The sequence below is a fragment of the Galeopterus variegatus genome, unplaced genomic scaffold (genome assembly GCF_000696425.1).
Source record: "Galeopterus variegatus unplaced genomic scaffold, G_variegatus-3.0.2 Scaffold788, whole genome shotgun sequence".
Lineage (NCBI taxonomy): Eukaryota > Metazoa > Chordata > Mammalia > Dermoptera > Cynocephalidae > Galeopterus > Galeopterus variegatus.
In genome coordinates, this window is record NW_007726899.1 from 336,861 (window position 1) to 362,462 (window position 25,602).

Here is a 25,602-nt window from a genome sequence, read left to right on the forward strand (position 1 = left end):
TGAGCTATGGAATCATCTCTACAAATGTTCACAGAAATCCCAACAGTGCCAGCTTGCTTTCTCTGCTTTCTGCCCTGTCCTCCCTCTTGTGCACCCACTGTGCCTAGATGAGATGCTGTAGTTCAGACTCAGATTCAATTAAAGGTTCCTGAGCCTCTCCTTCTGTGACATTGGGACAGATGCCATAGACTTAATATACATTTCTAATCCCTTCATCTGGCAACACTCCAACATAGATGTTGAAAAAGCTAAATATATGCATTCATTACATTTCTTGAATATGTAACACAGCTTTGGTCAATAAGAAACAAGCAGGTGACATCAATGTGACTTTTAGGAAAGGTTTTCCTTTCCTGATTGAAAGTAGCCTTAGAGATAGCTAGCACTGCCATTTTCCTTTTGTCTCAAATGCAGATGTGACATCTAGAACCATATATTTTGTAATTATCCGACTGAAAATAATATGTAAATGAATTGATAAGTTTAAAGAAACAAAAAATATCAAAAGTGTGAAAAAGGGACAAATGATTATATGAATGAACAAAGTTTAAGAAATCAAATAAAGCTGCTTGAAATAACATTAATTTAAATGAGGAACTCAATTGATTTATTGAATAGCTAATTAGAAACTGCCAAAGAGAAAATTATTGACTGAAAAACTGATCTAAAGAAATTACTGAGGATGCATCACTGATAGGAAAGAGTAAATGAACAAACACAGAAGAGTGAGTAGGTCTAAAAATATCTAAAGAGATTTGATATTTGAAGAGAAGATAGAAAGTATCAGGACAGACAGTAATCAGAGATTATGGCTGGAAATTTTCAGAACTGATGAGATGCTAATCCTCAGATTCAGGACACCCTATGAATCCTAAGCAAGATAAACAATGTTTTTAAAAAATCTACACTATTCATGTAATCATCAAATTGTATTCAAACAGATCTTAAAATATGGCATAAAAAAAGAAAAGGGTGTTACAACTAGACAGCAACTGATTTCTCAAAACCAAGAGTTTGGACTTAAGAAGCTAATAGAATAGGTGTTAAAAAAAAATTATTCACCTAAAACTTGTACTCTTATGTTTTCTCAATTATACATGTGAAATGGTGATATTTTCAGACATTTGAAGACTAAGAGCTAACAACAACAGGCCCTTATATGAAGACATTTCTCAAGAATGTATGAAACATGAAAAATAATATAGAAGAAAAGCCTGAAGAAATGGTAAATAAAGAAAAGTGGTAAATACATGGAAATTTAAACAAACATTGATTATACAAACATTAATGACAATGTCTAATTGAAGAGTGTAAAAAAGCAAGGTAAGATAGAAGTAAAACATCAGAAAATAATTCTATATTATCTGGAATGTGGGTAATTGAAGTTGAAGTTTCCAAGGTAAAAGTATAATTTTGGAGGAGGTTTAATACACTGATTAACTTCTTACTTTATTAAATTAACCATGCATATTACAATTCCTAGGAAACCATTAAATGAATAGGAATAGAGGGTATACTTTATAAGTTAGTAAAATAGAGGAAGTGAAATGGGAAGAAAACAATTCAAAAAGGCAAAATAGAAAAAATCAAGACTAAAAGAAGAACAGTCTAAAATAGCAAAAATAAATTCAAATATACTAATAATCACAATGACATAGTGGACTAATTTCACTTGTTAAAATTCAGTGGTTTTCAGAATGAATTTTTTAAAAATCCAGCTATACCTTACTTACAGCATTTACACTTAAAATGTAAGGATATAGAAAATTTACAAGTAAAAGAACAGAAAAAATATATAAAACAAACTAAAAGTAAGATTTTATAATTCTGTACATACCAAAGTACATTTGAAGGCAAAAATCATTTATTTATGTAAAAAGGAAAACTAAATAATGACAAAATACTCAAATGGCCAGAAATACATAAAAAGTACTAATACTTGTATCATAATTTAAAATATATACATGAAGCAAAAATTGATAGAACTTCAAGAAGAAATGGAAAATACTCTCCATCATAGTAGGAGATTCAAAATACATTTTATCAATAACTGATATATTAGACTGACCAAAAATATCAGTTAAGATGTGGATGTGAATGATAAATAATTTTGTCAAGTGCATATAGCACATTCATAAAAACTGAGGAGTAAGAAAACATAAAGCAAATTTTAATAGATATCAAATAATCTACAAAATATATTCCACATTATCTGATTACATTCTAATTAAGTTAGAACAGTAACACTTTAAAAATAACTATACAATGTGAAATTTAAAAAAACATACTTTTAAACAACAGATAGAGCAAAGAAAAAAATATTGGAAAACACTTAGACCAAAATGATAATAAAAACACTAAATATCAAAATTTGTAGACATACAGCTAAAGCAGAACTTTGAGGGAAATTTATAGTCTTAAATGAATATTTTTAAAAATAAAGACTGAAAAATTACTAACCTAAAGATACAAGTAGTTAGAAAGAAAATAACTGATAAACCTAAATTTTTTTAAAAATAAAGAAAATCATACAGTTAAGAGAAGAAATCAGAAACAAAAACTAAATGGAAATAAAACTAAGTTGTTTCTTTGAAGAGACTAATTAGATGATAAGCCTCCATTGACACTGATGGAGAAAATGGAGAACAAGAACAAATAATTAATATTGGAAACGAGAAAAACAGAGATGAAGCAGAAAATAAAAAGAAAAGATGGCGAGGAACTTCGAATCAATCCCTTTAAAACAGATGTAATAAGCAAATTTCTAGAAAAATCCAAATCACTAAAATTGATTTATGAAGAAATAATAAACTTTGCATAGTGCTATAATCATCTAAGGAACTGCACTGATTTCCCCCAAAATAAACATCTGACCCAGAAAGTTGTATGGGCAAGTTCTACTAAACATTAAGGGAAAAGATTATTTCAACCATATACAAATTCTTCAAAGAATAGGAAAAGACAGAATGTTTAATAAGTTATTTTTAAGGCGTGTATACCTTTGATAGCAAAATCTGATAAAGAGAGAAAAAAATAAAATCACAGGCTGATCACACTCATAAATTTAGTTGCAAAAACCTTAAAATATTAACAAACTAAATAGCTGAATATACACACATATCCATGTACATAAAAAAAAATACATCATGAACAAATTGGATTTATCCCAGGAATACAAATTTTCAACAAAGTTAGAAAATATAGCAATATAATTTACTATATTAAAAGATAAAAGGAGCGAAACACATGGTTATCTCAATAGATTCTGAAAAATTATCTGAAAAAAATCAATATCCATTCAAGTTTTCAAACAGAGTCCTACTTAGTGGTGAAATATTCAAAGCATTCTTTTTAAGATCAGAAACAAGCCAAGGGGATTATTCTACTGGACTTCCCACTAGTGATCTTAGTAAATGCAATAAAACAAGCAAAAAGGATGAGGTGGGGAGAGAAGTCAAAAGAATTACAACGAAAAGAGAAACAAAGTTGTCATTCATGTGTGGTATAACTGTTAATGCACACAACTCAAAAGAATCTGTGGTCAAATTACTAGATTTAGAGTTCATGGCAACAAAAAATATTGATAAGAACACAGATGAAAATGGGCCAAATACTGCTGGTGATATTGTAAATTGGTCAAACCACTTAGAGATATAATTTTCTTTGACCTAGCAACTCCATTCCTGGCTACACACCTTAGAGAAATTCTTGTGCATATATACCATGAGACATATACAAGAAAGTTTAATAGCAGAATTTTCTGAATTAGAAAAAACTTAGATTAATTCAAAAATCCATTGACAGGAGAATAGGTAAATAAACTATGGCATGCTATGTAACAGAATGCTAAAATACTGCTGCAAAAAAATCTACTGTATAGTTATGTACATGAACATAAATAATTCTAATACATATAATATTGAACACAGCAGTTTGTAGAATAGACATGGTTTAATTTCTTTCATGTAAATTTCAAAAGTAGGCCAAACTGAAAAACCATTCTTACGTGTTAAATTGTAAAAACAAGGGAATTACAGATATGAAATAAAGTACATCAATTACGTCTGGGGGACTTTTGGGGATGGAGGAAGGTCAGACAAAGGAGCTTCAAAGAAACTGATAATGTTCTTTTTTTCAGCCAAGTTCTGGATTGACTGATGTTCATTTTATCATTATTTTAAAACCATACATATACATACAAGAGTATGCACATACACATAAGACATACAAGAGTATGTGTCATACATTTCATTAAAAAAATCAAATGCTTTTTCCTGGCACCGACATGAGGATAAAAACTATCAAATTCTCTTTGTTAGAAACTTGTAGCTTCATCAGTTCCTTCCATCAGGTGTTATGTTCTGCAGTCCTGCAACATTTCACTCCCTCTGAATAATCCAGATGTCAGAGGGATAACATATCTAAGAGATTGTGACTGGAAAAAATGAGAGTTGCACTCAGTGAACTCTCATGATGACACAGCTCAGTAGAGCCCAGCAAGACCCCACCCACATCCACTTTATGGAAGGAATTTGGCTTCCCTGTTGACAGTTGGAAACCAGGGCTTTCTAAGGGGGTTTTCAAGTTGTTACTTCCTTACCATCAGTCAACCAACCATCCCTTCACATTTTTAGCACTACAGGTAGTGGTGTACTGGAGCCAGCTGTTACTGCCGGCACCAGCTCAGAGAGCTAATCATGAGTATCTTTTGACAATTCCGCTTTCAGTTATGTCACACTGGCAACTTGAAATCAGCCCCGCTGGGAGTATTTACACCACAGAAATCAGCAAATGCTACAAATCAGGTCCCCTTCCTTCCCTGCTTCTCTGTCCCCAGCCAGTTGCTACACATCTACCAGGACACCAATGAATGTGACATAGCCATAAAATCATATATTAGTCACTTGTGACTTATAGTATGATGGAATGAAATGGGATTCAAATTAATAAACATCCTCAGTCACAGAGCCTGCTTGCCCCATTTGTATTCAACTGTGGGTAGCAAGCACCATAGGCTTCCCTGAATACTTACATCCTCCCCTGAGTGGTTCCAAGTGTCCACCTCTATCAGGTCTGGAAATGGCCTCAGGATCCAAAGAGACAGCACAGGGAAATTCCTAAACTAGTCAGTACAAAATACTGAGCATTGCAATGACTCAAAATCCAATTTTGATGAAAACGTAAGATTTTTAAATTCCTAGGATTACAAGAAAGTCTATGTATGCTGTTGTAAACTGAACCCTTCCCTTTTTTGAACTAGGATCCATGTTGGCATAAAGGGAACCTCATGACTTCCACTGTCACCACATGAGAACTCTGGCATCTCCTCTACATCAGACTCTAACTGAGGTGATCATGGGGTCCAGAGAAAGCCCCTGAACCAGTTTCTAAGCAGGCCACTGAGAGATTCCTGAAGTGATCAACAGTTATTTGCCAGGGAGCCAGTGATGAGTAGGGTATACTAAAATCCCCAGAATATAGGCCTGACAGTCAGCATTCACTCAGACCACTAAATGCATGCTCTCCCAAACTCTGATCTTCCCCCAAATGCTATCTTCTCTCTTGTTGATTGATAAAATCCCAAAAAGATGCATTATACTATTATTGACTGATGTGGCTTCAGGAGTTGAGAGGTTTAACTCAACTATCATTTTTTATTCAATAATTGCCATTTTGTCCCTTCACAGGAAGGTGTGAAGATTAATTTTTATTTGACTGCTAGCATTTATAAAACCCATACTCTCTTTGGAGAAATAAAGAAAATAATTAAAACAGATTATTTTATGTGTTCAGCCCTGCATGACACTCCCCAACCAAATCAGTCCCTAGAGCCTCACCAAATTAGCCTCTCATAAGGAGCTTCATTTTATTCAGCAAGTGCTTATTAAGTATCTCACTTCCAGACACCATTCTAGAGGTTTGCAGGAGCCCAACCTGGTCCTTGCACTCACAGAAATAGGGAAGAAAGGAAATTTAACAAATACATAAAAGAAGGTGTGATGAGTCATGGTATCGAGGATAGAGTGTCATGGAAGCACACACTAGAAAAGCCTATCCTAGTTCAGGGCTCAGAAAAGAGTTCTCTGAGGAGGTGGCATTTAAGCTGCAATCTAAGAGTTTAATAGGAGTTAACCAGGTAAAGAGGAAAAAGAGAAGTAAACCACCATATATAATAATTTTGAGCCACTTTTTTTTTCCTTTTTGTCTTTTTTCATGTCCAGCAACGGACTGCAACCCTCAGTGTCGCGCCCGTAGCGGACCGGGACCAGCAATGGGATCGCAACCCTCGGTGTTGCGCCCGCACCTCGCTCAGCCAGTGAGCGGGAACCAGTCTGTATGTGGGATCCGAACCCTCGGCGGGAGCGCCACCGCACTCCCAAGCGGCGCACTGTAGCAGTGTGCCACCGGGCCGGCCCTGAGCCACTTTCTTTTTATGAGCAGACTGAATTGGCTGTTAAAAACCTTAGTCCTACCTCCTGCTTGGCCATTACTCAGCTATGTAGCCTTGATTGAATCTCCTAATGGCCTTCCATCTCAGTTTTATCTGCTAAATGAAGATTTAGAAAGCAGGACCTCTAAATCTTTTTTCCAACTATTCAATTGCAAGGTAAACAAATAATACAGATTACCATTCAGTTAGCATAAGTAAAAACAGCTTTCATGAACAGGCTTTGAGCGAGACAGCAGAGTGTTTACAGCAGTAGAGTGAATGTTCACAGAAACTCCTCCAGGTAAAAATACTGGGTTACAAAATCCTTTTTAGGGAGACATACAAATGGCCAACAGACACATGAAAAATTCACAGCATCACTAACCATCAGGGAAATGCAAATCAAAATCCGCACTGAACATCTCACCCCAGTTAAACTGGCTATTACTAAAAAGGCAGAGAATAACAAATGTTGGCAAGGATGAGAGAAACGAGGAACCCTCCAACACTGTGGTGGGACTGTAAACTGTTGCAGCCATTATGGAAAACAGTATGGAGGTTCCTCAAACAACTACAGATAGAATTGCCATATGATCAAGCAATCCCACTGCTGGGTATATCCCCAAAGGAATGAAAATCATCGTGTCAAAGGGATACCTGCACTCTCATGTTTATTGCAGCTCTATTTATAATAGCCAAGAGTTGGAACCAGCCTAAATGTCAATTGATGGATGACTGCATAAGAAAAATGTGGTATATATACACAAGAGAATACATACTACTCTGCCACAAAAAAAGAATGAAATTCTGCCATTTGCAGCATCATGAATGAACTTAGAGAAAATTACATTAAGTCAAATAAGCTAGCATAGAAAGAGAAAGACTGCATATCCTCACTCATGTAAGAATATAAAGAAATAAACAAATAAAATTTTAAAAATTTAAAAAAAGAAAGAAAGATACGATAATCACAATAATATGTTGAACTTTCAAAAGGAGAGAACAAAACTGAGGCCACCAGAGGTGGGAAAGGGGGAGCAGGATGAGGATTAAGTGAGAAATTGGTAAAGGGCCACAAAAATGACTACATTTTACAAATTTGAATATACTAATTATATTGATTTGAGTATCACATATTGCATACAGGTGTTGATATTCAACATGGTTCCCCACAGATATGTACAATCAATCATATTTCAGTTTTTAAAAAAAGTATTTCCATGTTGGCAGTTTATCTGGGCACTATGTAGAAGCAATCACCACTCATCTTTGAATGAATGCACTTTAAACTCAGGCCTTGAAAATTTCTGCTGACAAAGTTCCAAGCTAAATGAGTTCACAGTCACAAATCACTAAATACAACAGGCAACAAAGCATGATGGGTTAGAGACAATGGAAATGCCAAACAAAAGAATCAGAGCTCCAGAGATGACAGTTATTGGAGTTATGAGTAACAAAATATAAAAATAACTATGAATGGAATTATAAAAATAAAAAAAGGTCTTTTAAAGAAAAATTTTAGATATACCACATTTTCCTTATCCAGTCATCAGATGATGCACATTTGGGCTGGTTCCAACTCTTGGTTATTGTAAATAGTGCTGCAATAAACCTTGGAGTACAGGTATCCCTTCAGCATGATTATTTCCATTCCTCTGGGTATATTCCCAATAGTGGAATAGCTGGGTCATATAGTAGATCTATCTGTAATTGTTTGAGGAACCTCCATACCATTTTCCATAAAGGATGCACTATTTTGCAGCCCCACCAACAGTGTATGAGAGTTCCTTTTTCTCTGCAACCTCATTTATCATTCTCAGTCTTTTGGATATTAGCCAACCTAACTAGAGTGAGACGGTATTTCAAAGTGGTCTTGATTTGCATTTCCCAGATGCTGAGGTTGAGATGTGAGGTTGAGCAGTTTTTCATGTGTCTGTTGGTCATTCATATATCTTCCTTTGAGAAATGCCTATTCCAAAGGAAGATATATGAATGACCAACAGACACATGAAAATGAATAGGCATTTCTCAAAGGAAGATATATGAATGACCAACAGACACATGAAAATGAATAGGCATTTCTCAAAGGAAGATATATGAATGACCAACAGACACATGAAAATGAATAGGCATTTCTCAAAGGAAGATATATGAATGACCAACAGACACATGAAAATATTTGTTTTTTTGCTGTAAAGTTGTTTGAGTTCCTTATATATTCTGGATATTAATCCTTTGTCAGATGTATATTTTGCAAATATTTTCTCCCACTCTGTTGGTTGTCTTTTACTCTGTTGATTGCTTCTTTTGTTGTGAAGAAGCTTTTTAGCTTGACATAATCCCATTTGTTTATTTTTCCTATAGTTGCCTGTGCTTTTTGGGTCCTATTCATGAAGTCTGTACCCATTCCTACTTCCTGGAGTGTTTCCCCTATGTTTTCTTTAAGGAGTTTTATTGTTTCAGGATGTATATTTAATTCTTTAATCCATTTTGAGTTGATTTTGGTATAAAAAAGAATGAAATACTACCATTTGCAACAACATGGATAGACTTAGAGAAAAACATATTAAGTGAAACAAGTCAGGCACAGAAAGAGAAATACCACATGTTCTCACTTATTTGTGGGAGCTAAAAATAAATAAATAAATAAATACACAAACAAATCAAGGTGGGGGGAGGAAGACAGAATAACCACAAAAATTACTTTAACTATTTAAGTCAAGTGAACAGATATGATTTGGGGGGGGGGTGTAAGGAGGGGGTGGAGAGGAATGGGAAAAGGGGCATAAAAATCAACTACAATGTATATCGAGAAGTAAAATTTAAAAAATAAAAAAAGTGAAAGCATGAATAAAAAAAGAAAGAAAAATTTTAAGGAAAGTATTTTAAAGAAAAAAAGAAACTGTAATATATATTAGGCAAATTGGAAACACATCAAATAATACTTCTAAAACTGGAAAGAAGTAAATTGCTGAGAAGTTCCTAGAATGGTTAAAAGAAAGCAATTCTGGAATCCCAATAAATATCAATGAGAGTAAATGAAAAGCAACGCCCATTTAGAAATATTATACTTAAACTACAGAACACTGAAGAGAAAAGCAAGATCCTGAAAGTAGTAAGAAAGAAAAGAAAAAAAATTAGATAGAAAGGAACAAATCTTAGATTACATGCTGACTTCTCAAAAGCAATTTGAGGTCAGAAGACGATGGAATGACAGATTTACAATGCCAAAATTCAAAGTAACTTGCAGTTTTACACTCCCAAAATTTTATACCCACAAAAACAGTCATCTAAGAATAACAGCAAAATAAAGGCATATTCAGGAGTTGATTTCAATTGAAGGTTATTGCCAGGCTGTGGGTAACACAAGAAATAGGGGAATAAATATCTTGACCTCACTCTTCTTCCTTCCTAATTGTCTGAACTAAGGGAGTTCTTTTCAGTTTGAAGAATGTGCTAATTATCCTGATTTGATCATCACACATTGTACATAGGTATTAATATTCAACTCTGTACCCCATAAATATGTATAACCAATTCTGTTTCAATTTTTTTTTAAATGAAGAAAGATTAAAGAAACAAACAAAAAACCCAAAGCCTTCAGGTGTACTGAGCACAAACAAAAGTGAGGTATCCAAAATAATCCTTCAACTTCAGAAAGCAAGAATTATTATGATTGCAAACCATACAAGGATAATACAAGAAAGTAAATGACATGCATCATCAGCATAGATGCAAAAAAATGCTAAATGAAAAATTAGCAAACTGAACTCAGCAATATATAGAAAAGGTAACATATCAAGGCCAGTTTGAATCATTTTAGGAATACAAGATTGGCTCAAAATTAGAAAACTGGTGAATACAATTGACCACAATAGGGGGGGGAACCTCACAGGATCATAGCACTTGATAAAATAACAACTGTTTGTATTAAAAAGTCTCAGTCAACTAGGAATAGAGGAATACATTCTTATTATGATAAAGACATGCACAAAATATAGCAAAAACACATTCTATGGAAATGTAAAGACATTTCATTTAAGGAACAAGTCAAGGATGCCTAATAGCATCATTATTATTCAGCATTGTATCAGAAAGCCCAGACTGCGCTAAATAAAAACAATAAAAAGAATAAAAGGTGTATGGATTAGAAAGAAACAAACCAAATTATCATAATTCACAGATGACTTATTATCTACAAAGAAAACTATAAAGAATCTATAAATTTTAAGAATTAATAAGAGTTTTTCAAGATTGCCATATAGAAGATAAATATACAAAACTGAAACTATACAGCAGCAGCAGTTATAAAATGCAACTTTAGAAAAGACACTGCTTAAAATAACAAAAATTAAGGTACCTCGCAATAAACCTAATGAGAGACATGTAAAATATCCTCATATTTAGAAAATTATAAGCCTTGAATGAAAAAATTTAAAGAAATAAATTGAGAGATACACCATGGTCATGAATAGGAAGACTTAACATAACAAAAGTTGTAAAATTTCCCTAAATTAATCTATAGACTTCATAAAAGTCCAAACAAATGCCAGAAAGAATTTTTGTTTAACTTGACAATTTGATTCTTAAACTTATGAGAAAAAGCCAAGTATCAGTCAAGACTGAACTAAAGATGAAGGAGTCTGGATAATTTACTCTTCTAGATATTCAGGCTTATCACAGAACAATAGTAATTTCCAAATTGTGATATTGGTAGATAGTCAAATAGAACAATGACTGGAAAAGAGAATCCAAAAACATACTCTTCATATATGGAAATTAAATAAGATATTTATATAATTTATCTTATAGTATTTATAAGACACTTATATAATTTATAAATTATATAAGATACTTATATATTTATATAATATATGGAGAATGCACTGCATATTATTGGGAAAATATGCTGGAAAACTGTTTATCCATATGGAAAAATAAATATGAATGTGTTATGGACTGAATATTTGTGTTCTCCCAAAATTCATATGTTAAAGCCCTAACCCTCAGTGTGATGATATTTGGAGGTGGGGCTTTTTGAAGGTAATTAGGTTTAAATAAGGTCATGAGGGTGCATCCCTCAATACAGGTCCCTATAAAAAGAGGAAGAGAAACTGGAGCTCTGACTCTCTCCAACATGTGAGGATGCAGCAAGATGGCAAACCAGGAAGAAAGCCCCACCAAGAACTGAATCTGCCGGCACCTTGATCTTGGACTTCTCAGCCTCCAGAACTGGGAGAGACAAATGTCTGTTGTTTAAGCCACCCAGCCTATTGTATTTTGTTATGGCACCCCAGCTGACTAATACAGGATGCCAATATTACACTGTACAAACTGGGTGTATTAAAATCATAATTGGGAAAGTAAAAATTTTCAAACTTCTGGTAAAAAATAGAGGAGAAATATTTTCATGACATAGGACAAGAAAGGATTTCTAAAATAAGACACAAAAGTTCTTCTTACAATGGAAATATTGATATGTTTTACTACATTAAACATAAGAATTTCTATTTATCAAAAAACACCATAAAGTGAATACAAAGACAGTCCTAAACTGAGGGATGATGTTTTCAATAACATAACCAACAAAAAATTTGCATCTAGACTACATAAAGAACATATATGAGTCAATAAAGAAAAAAATGCTGAACAAATCTTTCACAAGAAAGGAAACATGAATGACCAATAAACACAGTGAAAGATGGCTAACCTTAACAAACAAGGAAATACCAATTATATACCATTTTACATACATGCACACACACACGTTAATCAGTCCACAACAACTGTAACAGTTGGTGAGAAAGTGGAGCATTAGGAACAGTTGCATCTCACCAGTGGGAGGATCAATCTGTACATCCACTGTGGAAAAGACCTTGTGACTACCTAGAAAAGTTGTATACTTTACCACTACCAGAGATATACCCTAAAGAAATTATTGCATATGTAAACCAGGAGATGTATACAAAAATGTTTTCTGCAGTATTATTCAGAATCACAAAAAATTAGTAAGAACCTAAATTTCATCAATATAAGAATGCTAATTTGTCATATACTAATGCAATGGAATACTATACATCAGTGAAAATGCATGTACCACAGCTCTATTCATCTCTATTGTTAAATGCCATAATCAATATTGACTGAAAAAAATCAAGTCAAAGAAGGGCTATAAAAAGCAGAAACAGACAAAATCAAAATCTATACTGTCTTACTTGCATAGTCATGCACTGTATAATGGCATTTGGTCGTCAACAGACCACACACACAGTAACGGTCTCATAAGATTATAATGGAGCTGAAAAATTCCTATCACTGAGTGATGTCATAGCCATGGTAACATCATAGTGCAACACATAACCTTTTCTATGTTTAAATATGTTTAGATATACACATAAGATTATAATGGAGCTGAAAAATTCCTATCACTTAGTGATGTCATAGCCATGGTAACATCATGGTGCAACACATAATCTTTTCTATGTTTAAATATGTTTAGATATACAAAAACTTACCATCATATTACAATTGCCTACAGTATTCAGTACAGTAACATGCAGTATAGATAGTAGAAGCCATAGACTGTACCATATGCCCCAGATGTGCAGTAGGCTATACCATCAAGGTTTGTGAACGTACACTCTATGATGTTCTCACAACCACGAAATCGCCTAATAACACATTACTCAGAACATATCCCTATTATTAAGTGATGCATGACTATATGTCACAATATAAATACAAGGATATTTCAAAAAGTTCTTGGAAACAATTAAAATATATTACAAATCTTTCCATGACTTTTTCAAGTACTTTTGTTAAATTCTGGATAGTGGTTTCCTCTTATCAGGAGAGGACTGAAAGAGAACGTGATGAAGGAGGACAATCCAAGGGTCAGCAAAAGTACTAGGAACATTCCATTCTTCAGCTGAGTGTTGGGTTCATGCTTATTCATTTAATTATTCCTTCATTAATCTGCACATGTACACTATGTACACTGTATTGTATACATGTTATATTATAAAAATGGAACCTTAGCGAATCTCAGATCTTTATGTTCAGTCTTTGTACAAAGTCACAGTCAAAAAAGCCCCAAATAAGACTTTTAAAAATGGAATATAAAGAAATATATGGCAGCTTATGAAATAATCTGTAATTCCATAGAGGACCTACTCTCTCTTGCTGGCTATGCAAAGGCCTAGATCAATGATCAGAAGATTTACTGTTTGCCAGAGGAAACAACTGAGAATTTTGAGGTCTTTAGCCTTACCTGTTTTCCGCCTTGATCAATAATTTCATATTCTTTTAAACTCTATGAAAATTCAGGATTTTCCAGCAGCAAATTTCCTAGGAGTGCTGAAATGGCAGTGATCTTAGGACCAAAAGGTCCCACAGCCTGAACCTACTCTTGAAGATGTTCCTACCAGGGATCAGCTTTACCCAGATCTTTAACAGCCACAGTGCACTCAGTGTTGCTCCTCCACAAAGTCTCCAGAAGGTACCTCACTGCAGGATCCTCACTGAACTTTCTTATAACCACACCAGCTGGTCTATGGAATCCATTTGTCAAAAAACATAAATTGATGTCTCACTAGATGGTGTGACCAACCCCTACCTATCAAATCTTGAGATCAGACATAAATCCAAGGCTCATCACTGCAGCAGAAAGGGTCTCAACTTTGATACCTGATAGAGTTTGGATGTGTTGTCCCCACCAAAACTCCTGTGGAAATCTGATCTCCATTGTGGCAGTGCTGGAAGCTGTTCAGTCATGGGGGCGGATCCCTCATGAATGGATTAGTGCTCTCCCTAGGTGGGGGGATTAATGAGTAAGTTCTCCCTCTATTAGTTCCCATGAGAGCTGATTGTTTAAAAGACCCTGGCACCTTCTCTCTCCCTCTTGCTTCCTCTCGCCATGTGATCTGCTCGGACCCACCAGCTGCCTGCTGCTTTCCACCATGAGCAGAATCAGCCTGAGGCCCATGCCAGATGCAGCTGTCCCAGAATCTTAAGCCAAATAAATCTCTGTTCTTTATAAATTACCCAGTCTCAGGTATTCTGTTACAGCAACACAAACGGACTAATACAATACCCAAGAAGACTTGGTAACGCCCTAGTGAAAGGATTAATTCTTGGGCCATTCATACCTTAGCATAAGCAGCCTGTCCATTTTGTTTCTCTAAAGCTTCTCATGCTGCCTCCTGATTTTGGCAATTAAGATTTAGGAGACAATCCTTGCTTCCCCAGCATCCATTTTCGGGTTTACATATATTAACAACCTTTTAAGATGAAGAGGTCTGTTCACTCCCCAATATCCCAAATCACCTTAGTTTCATCAGCTGCTGTTATCCACACCTTCCTCAGCTGCTTCTTTTCTCTCTTCATGATTATGACAAAGCCAGCAGAACCCCATGCTACACTTTTCTTATCTGAATAGCAGGACAAAACTAGCACAGGAACTTTGTGGCATGTGAACAGAAGGTGTCCCATAGAGCAGCCAAAGTGCAGGTGAGTCTTCAATCTGTAAATGTGGCTACGGATGGGAAAGTATTAGTGTGGATATTTGGCCATTGGACAGAGATTTTGTGTGTCTTCTTCCTGAGCAGAGTGAGAGTCTTTGACTAAACAGGCTCCAGACTTAAGCTTGACCCGTGTCTGAGCTGAGTAAGGGTGGTGGTGCTCAGTCCCTCTGGATGCCAAGGAAGAGAAAGAGCTATGCTGGCCTCAGAAGGGCTCATGTTCAAGAAGGTGAGCTAACAAATTTGTCTCAGGGAACTTAGACAGGTGAAAGAAATAAGCAGCTTTAAAATATCAGAGTTACCTAAGAAAGTCTTTTCCCTTTCTATTTCTAGAATGTCAATATACCTCCCCTAATGTTTTCACCTCCCTGCAGGATAGTGAAAAGGATATTGATGGAATAAAAATATCACTTCTGCAATCTTATGTTTAAAATGCGAACATGGTACCACTACATAGCACCTCTGTCTCCTCTCCTGACCTTCTATAGACTAGTTTTGCCATTATCTGTAGTTTCTTTTCAGATTTACCTCCATGTAACTTTGATTCTGTGAATTTTACATTTAAAAATGCAGTGCCAACTCTCCTCAACCACTTCTATTTCTAGGGTTAAAAATGAAGTTCTGATCACGGGAAATGCTATTGAGTCAACTTGAGAACATAGATAAGGACTTAATGCTCTCAGAGCCAGGCAATGGTCTCTTAGCAGCGGTCTACAGTTAATAGGATGCCAGGATCAATTTAGCATGAACAGCCTAAGAAAGCTCTAAAGAAAGTGTGGTAAGGAGGACAGATAATATCTGCCGGCTATTAGGGAACAGCTAAGAATCAGAAAGCAGAAAAGAGAGAATGTTATTCTTTAGTATTGTTTTCACGAATAATCCTTGGAAATTTCAAAATGAATATTGTTTTTTTTTTTTCGTGTCCGGCAACGGATCGCAACCCTCAGTGTCGCGCCCGTACCGGACTGGGACCGGCAACGGGATCGCAACTCTCGGTGCTGCGCCTGCACCTCGCTCAGCCAGTGAGCGGGAACCGGTCTGTATGTGGGATCCGAACCCTCGGCGGGAGCGCTGCCGCGCTCCCAAGCGGCGCACTGTAGCAGTGTGCCACCGGGAGGTGTTTCTGGAAAGGTACAAGAAGGTTCTAAAATAACAGCTATATGTAGAATTTTATACTTTGCCCCCAAAATAAAATAATGTTAGCAATCTGTTCCCATGCAAACCATGAAGCCTCCCCCGACCCTGAAAAAATGAAAAAAAGCTGGACTCACATTGGTGACATATTCAATATCCTTCCAAAGGATGCACTCCCTGGGGAAATCAGCCAAGTCTAAGAAGTGATCCACCACCACTTGGCCAATCAAATCATGGCGAGAGAACCTGTCAAAGTCATACACAGAGAAGTGAAGCTTCCGTGCTTCAAGATCATTGTAGGGAACCGGAAATAAAAAAACTTCATCAAACACAGGATTCAGGGTCTTTCTGTGAACTTTAGTCTGGTGTTTTGTTTTCCGATCAGGAAGCAAATAGATCTTGACATAAGGATCTGAAGTTCCAGAAAAGTCCTTGGCAGGCAAATTGACAGCTTTGTGAATCTTTACGATGAGCTGCTCTAAGTCACAGTCATACTTTAAAATGAAGTTCAGTTTCCCACAAGCTTTGCTGTTACTCCGTCTCCCATCATCATTATCCAATGACCTCTGCTTGTATAACTCTGGTTTAATTCTGCCAATTCCAGTCAACTGCTCCTGTTTTTGAAGCTGTTGGATATTGAAGTCCGGGTTTGACAGGTTGAGTTGTCTACGGATTGAATTATGCCTTGAATGAAGAGCAACAGAGAGCAAAGTTATAACCTCATTAGCTATGGACTCTCAGAAACTTGTGCCTGGGATGTAGGTAGACTGTTATGTTCTCTTAGGAGCTTAGATCTGTAGGCTTTTTTAGGCCTAAATTCAAAATGCTTATCCATGTGAGTAAGTAAGCTGCTCTCTAAGGCCTGAAGCTCAAAACTGAGGCTTGATATCAGGAGATGAACTACTAACATGTGACCTTGGAGCTTTAAAGGTTTAAGGCACTTTCTAATTAAAGAAGCTTATTCAATTGGTGGAATGCAAAATTGTGCACAGTGCTCTAAAAATGAAATTATTCACCTTTATATATAATATCCCGAAATTGAAGAAGTTAGCTAAGTGTTGTCTTAAGAAGAACAAATCTTTCTCTAAATTACATAGAATCTCCTGTCACTAGCTTATAGCTTAATAAGGATGTGAAGTCTTGCTGGTTCAGATCAAATAATTTCATTACAAAAACACAGTTTGTGTTCATGTGAAAATGTCTGTGATGGGGATGTCTCTGCTTGCCATGGATTGTGCTGACTCTAACAGGTGCAAGTGACAGTGCTGGGACTGTGCTTCCGTTGTACCACATGGGTGACTAGAGATCAACAGGAAAGGTTTTAATCCTGAAATAAACACAAATAGCACAAAAGTTAAAAGTGAGCTACTATAAATGCACATAGGGATTCAGTAAGAGAAGGTTAGATACTGATATTTGCAAATTAAATATTTGCTAACGTAGTCTACTCTTAACTCTGTAAGCTTATTGGTTTGGGTTAGAAGTTTCACTAAAATTCCTTTTAAAAACTGTCTTATCTGTGTGGGTCCTCACAAGTTGAGAGAAGTAGTTATTACATACAAAGTTGTTTTTAAGGTTACTTTTGTTTGTTCTCAGCTTAGAGTTCTGAGTCATTATATTGTATTGTATGCAATCTCTCAATAACCTTTATTAAAATAGTGTCTCCATTAGAGGGTAAAAGAGAACAGCCGGGCTGTCTCTGAGGAATCAGTAAATAGTTGGAGAGGCAGAGTAAACATTTGAATTTCTCTTCTTTTCCTTTCTTGAGACTACTTTATGAAATAAAGATTGAAAATGGGATTAATAGACCTCAAAACATGTTTGAAATTATTCTCCCTTGTCATCACAGATGTTGTCACAGTGGAACATTCTTCTTCATCCTAAAATAGCCTCCTGATCACTAATCACCCATGTGTGCAATAAGAGTATTGTCACAGAGCTGTCACCTGTACCTGTCACACCCAACAAAGTCTACCACAAGCAGATATATGCTAGTCACAAACATTTCCACAGGGGCAGAAACTATGTGGTGTGAAAGTTGCTATGTGAGATTTAATTTCTTACAGAGGAATCCACAATCTTAAGGCTTCTCTGTATCTTATGATTTGGGGCAGAGGGTGAGGGTAGGGCAGGAGATGCTGTTAAGGGCCTAAAACTGGCTCCCTGTGCTCATACAGCCAGGTCATTCCCTTGTCCGGAAATGGAGCTAGTATGGTGCTAGAACAGAGCTTCCGTCTCACTCTATTGGACTCTGTGGGCAGAAAGGACTGACAAAGAGCAGCAAGTCACCTTCCCTACGCAGAGGCCAGAAAGGGCTGCTACCAGCTCTGTCTCCCTCTGTTATTGACTTTTCTTTGCAGGCTAGATTCATAAAAGGTCCATACTTTAGTCCCGAGTCAGTTCCCACCATTCTGGGTGGGGACTAGTTAGTGGGACTAACTAGTGGGACTAATATAGATCATTCTGGGTGCTGTCTAGTTACAGTTTCTGCTTACATAATAAAAGTGCACCCTCAAGACCCACTGGATGTGCCTTCTCCAGACTGGAGTCTGTGATGGAACAACAATCCTGTGTCTACACCCAGCCCCAGGCCCTGCCATTGGGCTACCACTTTTCCTCCCAGATGACTGCTGAGAAGACTCTCTGTGCATGACAATTTACCTTTGAGTCTTTTGAGTACTGGCTTTACATTTATCAAAGCAACATTTTGTCTTTACCCTTGTTTGTAAGATCAAACCTACCACGTAAACTTAAACTTTAATTTAAAGTACATGGATTTGGCTACTTAGCAATAAAACGTGTTCTGTTTTACATGTACATTTTCTTAGACGGGAAATCTGAAGAGACATTAGTCCTACATGCTGTTCTTCCTAACCACAATGGATTGCCAGTGGGTAGAGGAGGTGGGATGGGGAGGGCATTGTGGAGAGATTTGTACTTCAAAGACCAAAACAGGATCCCACTCCTTGAGAGCCCAATTGTTCAGGAAGCCTCCCATTCAAAACTCCAATACAATTGATTCTTCTTAAAAATCAGTCACAGGTATGAATACTATTATCTACCCAAAGGTTTTACATGATTAATTAATCATGCAAAATTTCATCCCCATTGTTCCCCCATTCAGAAACACACAACTGGGAAAACAGTTGAATCTAACTGTAAGGTAGCAGCTTAAGGCAGATAGCAAAGACTATAAGAAGGCATGACAGTTCTTACTCCCTTTCTATCGCTTTCAATTTCCTTTCAGGAGGGAGATAGAACTTACTGGAGTTGGGAGGGGGGCATTAGAATAGAGAAGCACAGAACAGCTAGAGAAGCAGGGTAACTCATAAGCTCCCTGCATAGGGGCTCCCTTTCTATCGCTTTCAATTTCCTTTCAGGAGGGAGATAGAACTTACTGGAGTTGGGAGGGGGACATTAGAATAGAGAAGCACAGAACAGCTAGAGAAGCAGGGTAACTCATAAGCTCCCTGCATAACCTCTGGAGCTCTGGGGTGCTGAGAAATGACAAAGTAGAGCAGGGAGGCTGCCCAGGGACATGAAGGAGAGATGAGGTAGAGGAAATGGGAAATCAATATTCCATGGCTCCCACAGGCTGCTCAAATGCAAGTGGGAAGAAAAAGCATGTCCAAAGCAACAGGGAGGAAAGAACAGAGTGTTACACCCTGAGCTCTCCCACCCCAGATAAGGTGGTTCTAAATTGTTGCTGGAGATGTTCTTTGAAGGCGGTAACTGAGATGTTCCCCAGAGCAAGGATCTAGGATTTTAATTGAGTTAGTGTGGCAAGGAGGAATCCGTGTCTGATGTGGTCAGTCCTCTAAGTCTGGGTCGTCCTGTATTTTGGCGTCCTCAGGACTTAAGGTGCACAATGAACGGAAAGAGGAAAAAGTAGACCTCAAAGACAGGTGTGAGAAGGAAAGTTGAGAGATGGTCTCCTCTGTAAATGAGTCACACCCTAATGCTGTCTCTGAGAAGCTGGCTGCTGAGGATGGGATTCCACTTCCTCCATCCCCCATTCTCTCACAGGGCAGGCAGAGGCTGTTTTCCTGCCATGGAAGAGAAAAGGAAGAGAACTTAAAGATTGGACTTGGCTACCCCAGACTTGAATTGGAAGATTGGTGGTTGAATCTGGAGAAAGCTTGAGTTCAAAGATAATGAACACAGGGAATAATTGCAATTTGTGGTAATGGGCATGTTGATAGCATTGATCTGGCCACCACATCTTGGGCACAAGTGGTGATGGTCACCTTTGTACCCCATGAATATGCATAAACAATAATTTTTTCTTTTAAAAAGAGGAGAGATTGGGAGACATGTGAAAGAAGAAAGAAAATACTAAAAATAAAATTAGAAAGGCAAAAAGCAAAGATAATGAACAAAATTTGTTAAGCAGATTTCCCATAACAAACTCAAAAACATACTTTCATGCCTGACAAAATCTGAGCTTTGTGCTGAGTTGCAGCCATGGATCAGGAAGGGGCAGGAGCTCAAAGGCAAAGGGTTTTTCCTTCTCTCCTTTTGTCAAATGTGAACTAACCAGTCCCAGCTCCAGTCTCAGTCCCTGAACCATCAATCAAAAAGCTAACTATGCCTACTAGATTTTAAGAAAGAGGATATTACTGCAATTCAACAAGTTTGAATGTGCAAAGCATGGTGTCAAGAGGGGTGGAAGGCGCAGAGAGGCAAAACGTAGTCACTGCCTGGAAGGAAATGACTGGACAGGCAGGTGATGAGATAGTCCCACAGTAACTAAAGCTGGGCACAGGAGGTAAATACTGACCAGAGGTTACACAGCCCTGAAAGCAGAGAGGGAGGAAGAAAGACCTATGGCTTGAGAAATTGTTGGAGGAGAAGGTACCCAAGCTGGGCCTGCCTACTTAACTTGGCCTCATTATTATCTGCCTCCAAGCTGATGCTGTAGACTTTAGTAAGGAAATTGATTAAATTTTCATCTTGGTCCCAGTTCTCCAGCAGGATGGAACCTCCAGCTCTTCTGCCCCAGCAGCTTGCTCTGGAGTTGCTCACATATGCCCACTGCATCTTCCATTCCAGACTCTATAAGAGCCAGTGCTCAGAATCCCCAGCTTCCCTTCCATCTCTGAGTTTCCTGTGCAACCATGGACAAGAGCACACTCATCTATGTCCCCTCACCTCAGTGACCCGCATCTCAGAGGTGGAACCTGACCTATCCTTTCCCTGGTTCTGGAGCACCAATGTCAACCAGCCTTCAGGTCCCAGGAAAAGAAAGAGAGAAGCAAGTTGTGGTTTCAGAATCATCACTTGTCTCTTTCCTATGTTCAAATGAAGGCAGGGAAGTATGGAAAGATGGAGGACAGGACTCCGTTTTCCTTCTTCAAAACTCCCCTGGGGATGCAGATCAGAGAGTTGGCTGTCCTGAATCACAGACAGACACAGAAGAAAAAGTCCTGGGCAGAGACAGATGCAGTTAACAGACTAAAGGGCAGGAGGAGGTGGGGATGTGAGGCTTTCTTGGCCTGGGATTCAGGGGCTTCTAGGATGAGTGAGATAATGGGGTGTGGGCATCAGACCTGGGGTCCAGTGGAGAAGTGTGGTCAAGTGCAGTTAGATACACAGAAGCATGACCCGCTTCTTCCCACCCCCTCCCAAGTTAAATAGGCTTGACACCCATGTGTCACCTTCAAATACTTTATTCCCCATAACCAAGATGAGCCTTTGTCCACCTGCATTTTCTCCAAAGTAGCTCACATCCTATGTCTCTTTCCATTCCCGTTGCTCCCAATCAAGTTTAGGCCCTCATCTTTACATGTCTGAGCCAGCCCCCTGTATCCAGTCTTCATCCCTGTCCCACTCATCCTATGCATTCTTTCCAGATTAATCTTCTAAAGAATAATTTGAGCACTTCAGCATGTGTTACTGGTGCTCCTCTTGTGGTCCTTTTGAAAGCAGGGTTATATCTTTTTTTCTCTTTAATACCAGCAACTAATATAGAATTTTGCATGTAGCAGATGCTTAACGCATGTGTCTATGGTAAATACATAAATTCCACGGACATAACAGTTTCTGATAATTAAATCTCAGTAGAGAAAATACACATTTACATCTAATTTCAGGGTCTCACGGAAATTGAGACAGATCTAGGCAAGCCCCATTTTTGAAGTTGTCAGTTTATTAAAACCTGAATAAATAACTAAAAGAGCAATTCAAAAATTATTATATTTTAGATGTTTACATCTAACCATTGCTCTCAATACACAAAAATATAAGTTAATAGAAATGGCTACTCATGGAGTAATTACAACATTTCATTTTTGTGTACCACTCACTGGAGTTGTGACCAGTAATGGGACCCAAATTTAAAGGGTGATGATTATCTTCTTTCAGGTCTGTGGGTGTATTTCTGTGACTCTATGCATTGCCTAATTCAGAGATAAGGTGAAAAGTCTAGATGTGAGGCTCTTCGTGAATGGGAGGCCTTCCACCGGCCTCCCACCATTACAGACCCTGCTCAGTTTATACTTCTGACCCTCTGCCATTCTTGTCAGAAGAACAAAAGAAAAGTGGCCCAATATTGACCAATATATTCGTCAGGCATTCATGGAAAAAATTCTGCTATGTGCCCGGGCCTGCACTAGGGGCTAAGGAGAAACAAAACAGATGCGGTCTCAAAGCTCACAGAACTCCTAGTCTAGAACAGAATACAGGCAATAACTAAACAAATAACCTCTTAGAAATAGAGTTTAATCCCATGAAGGAGTGAAAACAAGGCAACATGAGAGAGAATTAAGAGTGGAAGGAAGTGGAGGACAGAACACATACTTTAGATAGGGCGGTCAGGAAGACCTTTCTGAGGAGGTGGCAATTTATTTAGGGCATTAAGGCTGCAAAGGAGCTGGGAAGGGCAAAGAAAAAGGAAAAGCATTCCTGCCTAAGGGAAGAGCATGTGTGAAGGTCTCAAGGCAAGAAAGGACTTGGGATACTGAAGGAACTAAGAGAGGCTGGTGTAGATGGGGTACAGCGAGTCTTTTCCAGGTAAAGGCCCCTATTGAGTCCATGTTAACAGTGTCCTCTGGGGTTGTGCACCATGGTTACCCTGGCCAGGAGGTGAAGCTTTAGGAGCAGACTGGCAATATCATGCAGGACCTTAATAGACCTGATAAGGAGTTCGTGGTATGGTAATTGAAATTTTCGTAAAAGCAAAGAGTTACATAGGAAATTTGAGAAGGCTTAAAAAACCAGGAAGAACTTTCATCTTGGGACTTGAATCAGGAAATGGATTAATGGCCTTTCAATGGTCCTTCTAATTTGGAGACAAAGGAATTTTCATATATTTGGAGGAGAAACCTTTATAAAGCTCTGGTATTGAAAAAATTCTGAGAAAAATTAAAATATACATATCCCCAGCATATTAGGTAATTATACAAAAGGGATTTCATCAAACTAGAAAAGAATCAAGAGTTTGGGATGGTTCTAATAGTAACTGAGCTAACTAGACACAGAATCTTAACATGCTTGCTCTTGAAAAAACAACAGAAAGTCATGACCAGAAACATTCTTAGAAGATAAGACAAAGCTCATCTTTAGGATATTCCAAAAATCATTGGTGTGAGCAAAACATATCCAAGCTGAAGAGATCAGGTGAAGTTGAGATTTACAATGTAAAGGCTGTGGCAGAAGCTATGCCAATCACAATGATAGCAAGGACACCTTTATAAATGGGAGTCTATGTCTGTGTGCACTGGGCCAAGCAGGTGTCCTAGGAGCCCTGGGACAAGTGACAGTGGCTGCAGGGTGGACACAGTAAGAAAGTGACAGCAGTGAGAAAGTAAAGAACATAATGAGAAAGATGGGAGAAAAAATAACTGGAAAAGCAGACTGTTACTTAAAGCCATCTCAGCAAAGAGTACCCTGCCCCTCCCCAAATATGGTATCAAAAATGTAACTTAAAAAAGAATGTTAAAAATGTTTTGGAGCATGAAGGAAATTTCATTCATTTTTTCCATTTTGTCAGTAAAAGGTGTGTGTGTGTGTGTGTGTGTGTGTGTGTGTGTGTGTGTGTGTGTGTGTGTGTGTTCTTATAATGCAACACAATCCCTAAAGGATTAGAAGACCATACATTACTCTTACTATGTTGATACCATGAGACAAAGATAGGTATTTAAAGACAGAACCTGTAAAACTAGGTCAGTAGTAATTTAGGTGTGAATATTTTAAATGAATAAAGATGCGAACTGTCAATATTAGGTCAAATGCAGCTGGAAAGAGTTTAGCTTTCTTATTGTAATTCAGATATTACTAAACCTGATTTTTGCCACCAGAGAAGATCATTTAATTGCATACCTCCCAAACTAAAATAAATCTGAATGTAAAATGCATTATATACAGGAATAATGCCTTTGCTGTCCTCTTTTATTATTTTTTTCCTCTTATCCAATTTCCACAAATCAATAGTGAAGATAACAGGGTTTTAAAAAATGAATTATATTCCTTGATATGCAGAGTATTTATACATTTTTCTAGAATAAATATTTTCATAATTATGGTGATATTATTGCTATCAGTTTATTAGAATTAAGGCAGAGTCCTCATATCAAATCTATTTAAAACACAGTACTATCGCCTTATATTGAGAGAATTCTCACCAGAAAAATTACATTTAGAGTAGAACAGAATAGGAGACAATTTCAATAGAAACTCTATCTGGGAGGTTCTATTTATTGAAGGACTGAAATGATTTTATTATGAGTCTGCACAACTGCATGAATTCCATGACAGCATCAAACAGAGCTCTAGTTATATGTAAGTCTTAAATCTGAAGAGAAATCATAGTGATAAAATCTGAGATTTCTTATAAATCAAATGGCAAACAACCACCCATTTCCTCACAGAGGAATACTTAGGTTTAGCTCTTTGATTCAGAATTGGAAATGATGCTAAAATAGGTTTCTGAAAAAATTAAATTATAAATTGTCATATTCCATCCCACTTAATGTGAATGAGCAGAGCCTCTAGGACAAACTTTATTAACATAAAAAAGTTAAAATTGTATTTCTGCTTCCAGAGAAAAAATAAAAAAGATTTTTTAAAAAAAATACCCTCAAATTGTGCTTGTACTTTCCAAATAAAAGCACATGTTATTTGTCTGGCTATTGCTCAAGCAAATATTTTCATTTTAAAGAAAGCTGCTTACTGAGTCACTTTTCCTGAAATCTCTTACTAAAAATTGGTTTTTATATCCAGTAATAGAACTGGCTGTTTAGCCTCAAACTCACCTTTGTGCAACATCTGAGTCTTAGGAGAGCCCTGTCTCGATGATGATGATAGTGATAGTAAAAGCAAAATGGCAGCTCAAGTTTTGGAGCACTTATTAGTTGGAGACCTGTGCAAAGCACATGTTATCATTTCATTTTTAAAACCACCTATAAGTTGGAACTAGTACTATTCCTCTTTTATGGAAAAGGAAATAGAAACATATGAAGGTTAAGTAACGTGTCTAATGTCACACATATAAGTAAAGCCGGTTCATTTGACCCCAGAGTC

At 37.2% G+C, this 25,602-nt stretch overlaps 1 protein-coding gene across 1 annotated transcript in view; it reads right to left on the reverse strand.

Annotated features, from left to right (window-relative positions):
* The window catches only part of SYT9 (synaptotagmin IX), a 150,075-nt gene that overhangs the window by 104,037 nt on the left and 20,436 nt on the right, over positions 1–25,602 (reverse strand). Inside the window, exon 3 of the mRNA XM_008572466.1 lies at positions 16,221–16,767. Coding sequence (XP_008570688.1) covers positions 16,221–16,767 — 547 coding nt within the window. The remainder of the gene's footprint in view (positions 1–16,220; positions 16,768–25,602) is intronic.